The sequence below is a fragment of the Mesoplodon mirus genome (genome assembly GCF_964341445.2).
Source record: "Mesoplodon mirus genome assembly, chromosome: 8".
NCBI lineage: Eukaryota > Metazoa > Chordata > Mammalia > Artiodactyla > Ziphiidae > Mesoplodon > Mesoplodon mirus.
In genome coordinates this window covers 65431614-65443644 of record NC_138984.1, presented here as the reverse complement: position 1 = coordinate 65443644, position 12031 = coordinate 65431614, and the positions used below count along the sequence as shown (strand labels likewise).

General features: G+C 38.1%; 1 protein-coding gene across 7 annotated transcripts in view; it reads right to left on the bottom strand.

The window, feature by feature from the left end:
* Positions 1-4142: 4142 nt before the first annotated feature.
* Positions 4143-12031, bottom strand: part of MBD5 (methyl-CpG binding domain protein 5) — a 244949-nt gene continuing 237060 nt past the window's right edge. For all 7 annotated transcript variants that reach the window (XM_082630254.1, XM_082630255.1, XM_082630256.1 and 4 more), the window contains 2 exons: positions 7922-7997; positions 4143-4712 (listed from right to left, as the gene is read on the bottom strand). In XM_082630254.1, the coding sequence (XP_082486380.1) occupies positions 4641-4712; positions 7922-7997 (148 nt within the window). In that variant the 3' untranslated portion in view covers positions 4143-4640. The remainder of the gene's footprint in view (positions 4713-7921; positions 7998-12031) is intronic.

The following is a 12031-nucleotide window of genomic DNA, read 5'->3' as shown; positions in this document are numbered from 1 at the left end:
TGTATGGAAACAAAGCAGAAAAGAATACATTAAAAAGCAGTAAGAAGGCTGTGGTTCTCCCCTGCCTGTGATTTAGAAATTAAGATGCACAGCCTGTCTCTAAAGTAGAATTATTCAGTTTGAGGAGGTTTTCTAGGTAGATCCCAGTCTTGAATCAATGAATCTCCTATGGAAATATCATAATACAAGGCATTTAGTGTGGAATTGAATAGACTCTTGAGTGTGAAAAGGAGTTTTGGTGAATTCAAAACCGTATTTGTTTTTCACATTGAAACCGTTCAGGTCATTTTCTTTTTCTAAGAGTATAACCATTTGGACAAAAATATCCATTTGATATGCAGGTGAAATGTAAATTGCTACTCTGCTACACAGACAATCCAGTGTATTTATACTTAATCCATAAAGGCATGATGTTACAAAACACATTTGTATATTGTGAAGCCATCTGGCATCAAATTTTCCAATTTATAGACAACTTTGTATTTACATAACAAATTATTAAATCAACCATTTTTCCGGTTTATAAAAGGTCACTGAGGTACACACACAGTGTGTATAAAAGCAGATAAGGCTGATAATACATATTTACAGTAGATACAAATTAATCTTTCATATTTGAAGATAATGTTTTTTATATATTTTTTCTATATCAGACTGCCCACTGTTGGCAGGATTTCCCATGCTTGAGTTGTTTATTGCTTTTTGGCTCACTGATTTAATATTCACTTCTGGGTTGTTTACACATATGAATTACTAATTTTCTTATCTCTTTGGCTAATGCAAATGTGATAGAGTGAATGAAAGAAAAAGATAAACAATAATTCAGTATTACAGCTCTGGTTGGTTGATAGTATTTGTTCATAGTCCCCAAATGAGCCAAGTAATGCATAACTCATTTTATACACTACATTGAAAAGCCTTGAGTCTTGCATTACATCACTTGGGCATAAATGGGCAAAGTAAACAAGATATCAGATTTTCAGTAAGGTCTAGAATCTTGTCTTTCTTTTCAGAAAGAGCAATGTCACCAGCATCTTAAGCATCTTAGATTTTAAAATCTCAATGCGAAACCACTTGTGACTTACAAGGGAACTTTGCAAACTGCATGGAAGATGACCAAAGTTAACTACAATATGTTATCATGGTCTGAAATGAAAAAAAGAATCACCTCATGGGATAAGTCAGCTGAAAATCTTCATAAAACTTATGGAAAGTAGAACAACCACCCTCCACTCCTCCCAAAATTCTGCAGTGTTACGTTCAAAAAAGAAGCTTGTGTTTACTTAAAAAACAGACGTAGCAAATAACTCAAAGTCAGGGTTCAAATAAAAGACTAAAAGTGGCCCACGATATCACAGGGGATGAATATTCTTCTCAAAGAATTTTCATGCACAATAGGACTAAAAAGTACAAACCAAAAATGTTCCTTAAATAAATAAAAACCATGATTGCTTTTAATGCTACAAACAAGACAGATTAAATAAGTGCTGCTCAGTTAGATTTCACTCATTTGAAATAATCTTAAAAAAACACCTAAAGGTATAATTTATTCTCCTTGTGCTTCCTAAGATTGTTAAAGGGCACAAAATAAAATTAGGGACTATTAAGTTCTTTAAAAGAGCAAAATTTTTTCATTCTGTTTCCATTCTCAGATTTGTTGAAAAAAAAGTTTATTTTAGGGAATAAAAAAATGTACTAATGTAGAAGGGCTAGCCTTCATTTTAAAAAAATGAATTGGCTTTAATACAAAGAGAAAGAAATGGCTCTATGGGCAAAATTCAAGTACGAGTGACCAATTTTTTAAATTGTAAAGTAGGTGCAACATTTAAAAAAATGTTACAGCACTGCATGACCTGTAATGCTAACAATATTTACATTAACTGCTTACATGAAACCATAGAACTGTAGAAGAGAGAAAAAAAAGAAAAAAAACCGGGCTTCCCTGGTGGCGCAGTGGTTGAGAGTCTGCCTGCCGATGCAGGGGACACGGGTTCGTGCCCCGGTCCGGGAAGATCCCACATGCCACGGAGCGGCTGGGCCCGTGAGCCATGGCCGCGGAGCCTGCGCGTCCGGAGCCTGTGCTCCACAAAGGGAGAGGCCACAACAGTGAGAGGCCCGCGTACCGCAAAAAAAAAAAAAGAAAAAAAAAGAAAAAAAAACCAAACCTGTGTGGACTGAAACAATACCTAGCACCCACATCAAGCCATAAGCAACCAGTGAAATCACGGGCACAAACATACTTTACATGGTCTACTGATGTAAAGTATACACGGGTCAGGGATGCAGAAACCTAATTAGTTTAAAGTATCAAAAAGAAGGCTTGGCAGACATAAACTCCGTCTGAAGACAAAAAAGCAAAGGCTAAAAAAACTACATATCAACACACACAAAAACCCACATACACGCAGACACACCCAACACGCAAACACACATATGCTGTGAATCTGTAAATAAAAATAACCGTGTAGACAAAACAGTAGAAAAGCAGACTGGTACCAAAAAAAGGACAACATTAATGGTTTAAACATACCAAATACATCAACTTATAACAAAAATAGTCAACTAAAGTACACAAGGTTACTTCAGGTGACTGCAGGAAGGACCAGGCAGGCAATCCGGCCATGACAGGAAAGACAAACTCAACCTACCCCCAGAAGGAAGGGTTCCTGCCTCCAGGCCACGAAGCCCAGTGTAGCCAGTTGCATTCCATCAGGCTTGGGGGTAGGCGTGAGAGTGGGAATGGAAAGGACAGAGAGACACAGGAGACCTGGGAGAAGAACTAAGAGCTGTTGATATCAAAAGTGAGCCCAGGTGCAGTGCTCTGTGCTGTGGCCCCGAGAAACCAAACAGAGGAATGACCTTGGTCTCCTTTTTCCTGAGTGACTGGAACTCTGCTACATCATGGGACAGAGGAGCTGGAGGGGTGGATGAGAGAAGAGAAGCGAGGTGGTGGGCATTTAACGGGTTCAGAGTCTGCCATTGGAGGGCCTCCCAGAAGCCGAAGCAGTAGGCTGTGGAAGGAATCTCAGGTGAGGGGAAGAGGCAGTGCTCTCCAGAGGGTTAAGGGTTTGGAGGTGGGGTTGGTGGCTCTAAGAATAAAGGGATAAGGGATCCCTTCCTTTGACAATCCATCAATTGAATCCAATTCAATCAATTTCAGGCTGAAGGCCTGAAACTTGGCTCAATTGCCTGGGAGATAGGGTTATACCACCACCACAAAAACTGTGAAAAGAAGACATTTATGTTGTGCTACATTTCTTATTAATAACCTTGTACTTTACAATGGCTCACAGTTTTAGGTTTGTATACTTGCAATGTAGTATTTTCTCTCTACATTTGTTTCACATTGTTTTACTTAATATAATATAAATAATTTGGTTAATAGATTCAACCTGCACATTTCAGCCACATTAATATATATAAGAATCTGTTAATGGTATAAATAATTCTTTAAATAAAATAAATCTGATATCTTACATAATACTGATAAAAAATTACCATTGATAATAATTTCGTAAGCCACCTTAACTTCTGGTGTAAGTAATACTGATGAATGGATGTGAAACTTGTTTTGATGATTTGGACTTATTTTTGCTGCTATAGAAACACTGAATTATAATCAACCTTACCTCTGATAATGGTTTCAAAGTGGGGCTTTGCCTCCATGTATGGAAACAGAAAGTTTTATCTTGTCAGGTATTGTCTGCAAAAAAACCTCAGCTCTGAGCGTTAGTGGTGGTGCAGCATAAGCTTTCTAGTTCGAGGTGGCTATCAAATGTTAACTACAGAAATGATTCAGTAAAATATCCCATCTAAGAGTTTTTTCTTATAAAACCTATTCTACTTTAAAACTTAGGTAAAAAAAATATGCAACAAATGGTTGCAGTTTCTGAATTCTTAATTTAGACCTGTGAGCCCTTGTCCCTTTAGAAATCTGCAAGGTTTCGATTTCCTAGACACCCGAAATCAAGTCCAGTGCTTCCAGGCAAGGTTCATTCCAAACAGACAATATAAATGGACACTCAGTGGTGTGCAGTGTATGTCATAATTCAGTTAATACATTATCATGCCTTTTCTCTGCTGTTAAATACAAAAACAGCATCTTTTACATTATCATAGAAAAGCATTTAGGTTGTATTTTTATTTATCACTTTACACTTGTAGTCTCTGGTAGGTGTACTCCATAGAAACCAAAGAATTTTGTACACTATTTCTTTGTACAATAAAAGATAAAGTGTGCATTAGGTATGCTTGTACATGACAATATTGTACAATATTTACATTTTTGATATCCCCATGAAATTCTGCATTTTCTATATACAACATGGAAAACTCTTCAGAAACATTTGGACTATTTCTTATAATCACAATTTTAGTATTATAGAAAAAGAGTTTCTCAGTAATCTCTTGACTATCACTCTCATCATTCAGGGATTCTGATTGGTTTTCCAGCATTCATTATCCTTCCTGATCAAAAAAAAAAAATATTGTATCACTGTTTCTTTTAGCACCCTGTGGCGGTGTTAACCATCTGCCATAGTATAAATATTGATATAACAGTGGCTATATCAATACTTATATACAGCTATATCTGTGCACATTCCTTTAATAAACACTGCGCATTGGTGGAGTAGTCCCTGTTATCTGGAGATCTTCCTCCTCTTGGGTTTGGGGGGTCTCATTTGTCTGTCTCCCTGTGGGATTTGGTGAACCTGGAAATAAAAGAGATGGGAAAAAAACAACAACAACAGAGATTGAAATCACAAACACCATACGATTTCTGACAAAGAAACAGGGTAGGGAACAGACTCTGGCCCTCATTTTCTATCACTGCTATCCTGAGGCATTTAAAATTTTTAACAAGGCCCAGATCACAGCGTGCCCACAGTCACTACAGAGGATGAGGAATCTTGGAAACTAACAAGCAGAGCAATACTCTGTGGACCCCCACAACTAGTGGAATACAGAGGACGAACTGGAAAAAAAAATCAATGTGGGAAATGGGACTTGCAGTTGCTACCCCCGCTGTCCATTTAAGACAAAAATAAGACGTTTCCCATCAGAGATTCCCTGGATCACTGATTTCACTGAAGTCTGGAAAAGTGGATAAATATATACTAAACATATTTTCTTCTTTATTTCATCACTGTACTTATTTTATAACTGCTAAGAAGGGTCAAAGATAATACAAACATGCTCACAACTCAGCCCAAGGAGTTTTACTTAGGAAAAGAATCGGATGGAAAACAGAATACCACTACCATCTGTTGGCTAATCTAAGCTTGTGTAGTCTGGGAAGAGCAATTCATACAACTCATCTTTATATACAAATGCAGAAACTAGCCGCATTTAGGGCTGTGTATCAGATCGAATGGGGTGGAGCAGCAGCAGCACTTGGTTCCCAGGTATCAGACAGCATGTATAGTTTTGAGGGGCAGAGGACAAGTGCAAGGGAGGTGATCAGGTGCCCCACGTTGTATTGTGGCTGTTGTGATACAGATAGGAGGAGGCAAGGTCAGGACCCAGGAAAGGCAGGATGTGTCCAAGGCAATGGTGTAGTAAATGCTTAACAACCAGCTCCCTGTGGAGGGACACAAGCCCACTGTAGCATATGGCAATCTCTGTGGTATAATCCATGTTTTCACCGCGGCCAATGTCAGGCTACCAATGGGATGTCACAGAACTCAGACTTAGGAAGAGATGTGCAGAATCAGCTCTTAAGATCCACTAGAAGTTGGCTCAAATGCATGTTTTAAAGGTAATGTTTAGATAAAAGCAAAGGCCAATGCTATTCAGAGTCAAATACAGAAAACTTTAAAAAATATTGTATTTCAAAAATAACACCTATGAGTTTCTCACACTGCTTCATCCTCCTAACCCTTCCGTATACATTCTTTAAAACCACTAGTCTCTGATAAAGAGCCAACTGAAACCTTTTTAAAATTAAGGAAAGAAGCCTTTATTCAAGACTGCAAACTAGTAACCTGTGGATCAAATGTGGCCTGGAAAGGGATTTTATTTAGCTATATTGGTGTTTTAATATTTCAAAAATAGTTGGCAACACTAAAAAATGAGAAATTTTACTTCTAGACTTGTAGCGTCTCATGAAAAATGGGAAGATCTTGCAACACTGACACAATTCCTCACATGGCTCAGATGTGCTGCAGCATGGAAGCAGGAGCTCCTTCTGGACAGAGCACAGCCCCCAAGTCGCCAGGGTCCCCAGCACTGCTGACTGCCTGCTGGCCACAAAGGCCAAATGTCCTGAGACACAGGCTAGCGAGATATTGCCAAACCCACTTCTCTTCTTCCTGAGCAGGAACGGTGTACAGCACATTTACTAGTCCCCTTGAATTAAGAAGGCCACATGATGGTCTTTGGGTCAGGCCAGTGGAAAGTTAGCAGAAGTGATGAGCTCTCAGGTCTGGCCCATAAAACCTATCCTGGTGTCCTCTGTGTACACAGTCTTCTCTCCCCTGCTGGGCTGGATGCAAAGGATGTAATGGAGCACTCTAAGGCCCTAGGGAAGGGTGGACACTAGAAATAGAAAGAATCTGAGCCCCTGAATGATGGTGTGGAGCAAGCCCTTCCTCAACCAGAAGGAGACCCAAGTGAGGAACCATCTTTATGGTGTTGAGCCTCTAAGACTGAGAGTTGGTACACAGCCTACCTTGACCAGTGCATCTTGGTTGGCATTCCTTAATCCACTGAAATTGCTCTTTTACTCATACCTGACCCCTTTTACTTAATGATATTATTTGCCTGGCCCTAGAAGGCGTCTGAGTTTATAATCTCTGCTCCAGAATTTTCCTATAATTCTACCAGGAAAGTTAACATCTCAGGGCCTCAGTTTACCCACTTTTGAAATGATGTGTCGGATCACAAAATCTCTAAAGTCCATACCAATCCCAACACTCTATGAACGTATAACTCATCTGTCATTCAATAGCCACTAGACGACTTGTTAGGATTCAGATAACCTTCTTAACACAGTGTCAAGTAAAAGTAAATTACCTTTCATTGCTGAGTAGCTTTCGATAATTCACATTTATTAGAGATTATCAAAATTATATTTTGAGCATTTACATTATCCAATATATAAATTAGAGAATGATGAGTAAACTTCTCACATTCAACACTATTATATGCACCATCCCAAAAAAATGTAAAGAAAAAGTAGACTCTACTTCTTTAAAACCAGTGGTTAGGGCTTCCCTGGTGGCGCAGTGGTTGAGAGTCCGCCTGCCGATGCAGGGGACACGGGTTCGTGCCCCGATCCCGGAAGATCCCACATGCCGTGGAGCGGCTGGGCCCGCGAGCCATGGCCGCGGAGCCTGTGTGTCCGGAGCCTGTGCTCCGCAACGGGAGAGGCCACAGCAGTGAGAGGCCCGCGTACAGCAAAAAAAAAAAAAAAAAAAAAAAAAAAACAGTGGTTATAGTGTTAAATAATTTAACAACAGAATTTGGGGCCAAATATTTTATTTTTTTACGTAATAGTAGAAAGGAAATGAGAGGTCTATATACTCTTGATCTTGACCCTATGTTCAATTTCCCTTTTTGTTTTATGGGCAGAGTGAAATTTATATTACTGAATACTTAGGCCACACTAATGATCACTGCTATTCTGAGAGTCAAATGTAAAAGCCGTGATTTGAACTTCAATATTTTGCTGCTCTCATTTTAAAAGAATGTTATGTGGGGAAAAAAAGGTACTTATCTCAGGAAAAAAACATAGTTAATACCACTAGCTTATTTTTTCTTAAGTTATTTTTAATCTTTTCTGATATCAGTCTTTTTCTGAGCCTAGTAATTTAGTATTGCTATGTGAGTTGCTTGACAGTACTTAAGAGACTTTACCAAAAAGTATAATACAATTTATTTCCAAAGAAACATAATATAATGGAAAAATAAATTAACTTACAGTCCCAGACATTTTGTCCAGTTCACTCATGGCCTCATGAATAGCAGCTTCTAAATGGTTATTTAGCTTTCCACTTCTGGAATTAATGAAAACAACACACCAGATTAATAAATTAAAGAAACAAAATCTCAATGTAATTCCCTAATCAGAGAACAGAAGTACTCATTCCACAAGAGAAAGTCAATTTATATTCACATCTGACAATTCAGATGACAAAACACTCTGGGATTCTCACGACTGAATACTAATGATAGAGTCACATAACTACAGAGAAAAAATTGAACACATGATTGAGGAAAACGGATTCTTTCCCCTTCCACATGTTTCTTCCATAGTCTGATGATTTTGCAAGAAAGCTGGGCCACAGGTCTCTTTTCCCACAGATGTAGCTTGTCCTCTTAGAGTCCAGCCTGCTTTGCATTGCCTTTTGTTCTGGCTTGTCTCTTTTGCAGGCGGTCCGGCTGTGTGGCCAGAGGAAGGGCTCTGAACTTCAGGCTCTGGCCACTAGGGAGCTCCCTCTACCCTCTCTGGAGCGTCCTGGCTTCAGGAGTTGAGTAAGTGAAGGCTGAAATCCTGGTACACATTTGTTCCAGGTGGGAAACAGTTCAACTCGCTACACCTGAGGCTCTGACACATTTCCCCCACCCGCACAAACCAAAATGACATAGCTATTTGAGCAAATAAAGAATGATGGACTCAGAGTGTCTATCACTCGTCTGACCTTTTCTCTCCACTCAGCATACCATCACATGTACTATAACACATGGAACATCTGCCATGATTGAAAGTTTTATCTAGGAAGCTGTTGAACTAATTACTAAAATCAGGCAAATCTACACTATCCATGTCTATAGTTATGTCCACTCTAATTTTTCCTTCTTGATGCATATAATTACCCAATTATTCTGAGTACTAAGGTGATTCATTTCATTTATCTTGTCACAACAATTACCAGAAAAGCTGCAGAGGTAAACCTTTTCAAAATAGGCTGTTAGCATGGCTTTCCAAAGAATTAAGTCCTATCCCAGCATCTACATGGAGACTGGAAATTTGCAGTTGTAGAAGATTTTGGCTCACAGACCCATTTGGTTTGGCTCACATCATGTTTAGAAACATATTTGAGCTTTAGTGGAATGCTTTTATTATTTATTTATTTAAAATATTTATTTATTTATTTATTTTGTTTTTATAAATTTATTTATTTTACTTATTTATTTTTGGCTGCGTTGGGTCTTCATTGCTGCACACAGGATTTCTCTAGTTGCGGTTAGCCCTTCGTTGCAGTGCGCGGGCTTCTCATTGTGGTGGCTTCTCTTGCTGTGGAGCACAGGCTCTAGGTGTGCGGGCTTCAGTAGTTGTGGTGCACGGGCTTAGTTGCTCCGCGGCATGTGGGATCTTCCCAGACCAGGGCTTGAAACCGTGTCCCCTGCATTGGCAGGTGGATTCTCGACCACTGCGCCACCAGAGAAGCCCTTGTGGAATGCTTTTAGATGAGGCCTTTTGGTTTACCACAGCCCTCACCAAGTTTTACCCTCATACACCAGGACTGAAAAATTCATACATTTAGTTTCTGTATATAATCCTGAGTAGTGTACTTCTAGGCACCTTGTGGATGCTCCACATATTTACTAAATAAAAATATTTGTCTAAAGCTGAAACAACGGCTCCATATTTTGGGAAATATATATGCACTTAAGTCAGTTTAACTGAAAGGAAAGATTAATGTAGTGGTTGTAACTAAATTATAAGGGCAATGCAGCACCAACCTCTTCCCCCACCTTTTATTGGCCTGTAAGCTAGCCTCTTTTATATTCTTCCCACTTACTTTTAGAAATGTAAACAATGCAGAAAAGTGCATAGAATAAATTAGCAATCCCTACCAAACCCATTTCCAAAAATACTGTTAATAAATTACATATTTCCTTTAATTCTTTTTTATAAAAAAATTAAGCTGAAGTTCCCATTTGTTATCAATTCCTAGTCCCATACTCTCCCACCCTCCTCCCCAAATGCAACTAACTGTGTTGTGTATTCTTACAGTGTGTTTTAATATCTTATATATCCATGAACAGTACCTAGTATTGTCTTTTACGTGTTTTTTATATATATGAACAGTACCTAGTATTGTCTTTTACTTGTTTTTTATATATATATCATACAAATGGTGTCCTGATATACCTACCATTCTGCAACTTTTCTCTTTCCTTTTTACTGCTATTTTTGAGTACTGTCCAAGTTGATATAATCTATTCACATACTGTCTTTTATTTACCTACCTTTTCCAGTTTTAAGGGGCCCTGGGCATCTTGTGGAGTCAGACTGAGTTGTTTTCCCAGTGAGGAGTTTGCTAAGCATGATTCTGGGTGACTGGATAGGAATCCAATCCCAAGACTCTGTAGGGCAATTTAAGCTGAGCTGGGGTTGGGCTGGGGCCCCTTTTGTGGACTGTTTAACAAACGTCTTGACAGTATCACAAACTGCCCAGTTGCCTGACAATATTACACTTTGTGTAATGTGTTAAATAGCTTTATCCTTACTATTTCTTTTGTATAAAAGTATGAACATAAGTTTAAAAGATATTTGTTATGCATTTTTATTTGCTATCTTATGGGTTTATTTACTATCTTATGGGTTAATTGACTATGTAAAAGTTCTAAATATCTAAAAAGAGGTAAAATATTTCAGTGAAAAACAATCAGAGAATCTTGGTTCTCTCACCTTTAATAACAAAAACAGCTAGTATTTATTGAAAAGTTTATATGTGCCAAGAATTGTATTAAATCTTGATATACATTACTTCATTTAATCCTTATAACAATCTGATGAAGTAGGTATTATGACAACTGTTTGTATGCAATACTTCATGACTTTTTAGGGAAAATTGGTGAAACCAACTGCAATTTTATAGCGAAGAAGATGGATATTTAACTACAAATAGTTTTCAAAAGTAATAGAGTCATAAAAATGTTTTCTCTATGAAAAATTACAGTGACATCACCATTAGAGAATAAAAATAATTCAACATTATTTGTTGAATAAATAGACAAAATTTTAGGAGTTTGTTATTTCATTCTTCAACGAGATATTTAAAATGTTTATAAACACCTTGTATCAATTTAAGGTAATTAGTATGTTTTTCCTTTAACAAACTTAAGTAGTTATTAGAGGGTGAAATGACTACTTTTGGAAGAGAGAATAAATATGGAGACATGGTGCAGGAAATTACATGAATACATCATTGGAATCAAGAGGTAAAGAGAGTTTCCCAGATGTCAAATCTGCATACTAATTTTTACACTAGCTGGTCAAGTCAGGAAAAAATGAGCTTAAAAGAGGAAGAGAAAGCTCCATGAGTCCATGAAATGAAAAATTAGTCAAAATTCAGTCTTCTAGTCCAGAGGGCCTCCTTACAGAGTCTCTTCTACTATTTTCTCTTCCCCACTGACATTTAATAATAAACATTTTTACTGATGGACACTCTAAAAGCTACTTGATTAAGCAATAGATGTTCATATAATCACATTTCTAGTTATTAATGGAGATAATTGCCACTTACCTTCACTGCCTACATTGTCACACATTACCCTTATCCTCATTAGTTAAAAAAAAAAGCCAGGTACACATCTGCGAATGGTATGAGAAATAGAGGAAAATGAGAAGCGCACGTTGCTCTGGACTATCAGTTCAGAATTTAAGCAACTCACTTCATGTAGAACAGAACAAACTTGGATAAGATATAAATGTCAGGAAACTTGGATTCTAAAACCTAATCCATAGGGAAAGTATGCAGATTTAAGAAAATTCAACACTTGAGAGATCAAGATGGTGGAGTGTGAGGACACTGAACCTACCTGCACACCCCACCCCCTGCCCCAATGAATATACCAAAAATACAACTACTTGTTGAGCAACTCTCGCTGAAAATGACCTGGAGACTAGCAATAATGACTCCTCTACAACAAAGACTGTAGAAAAAGGTCCACATAAAGGAGTCTGGTAGGAAGGGAGGAGAAGATATCTGGTCGGGAGTCACACACAGAAGAGGAGGGGGTATCACCAGCTTGGAGATCCTCCCTGGGGAGCATGGGGTTCAAGCCACATTCAGGCATC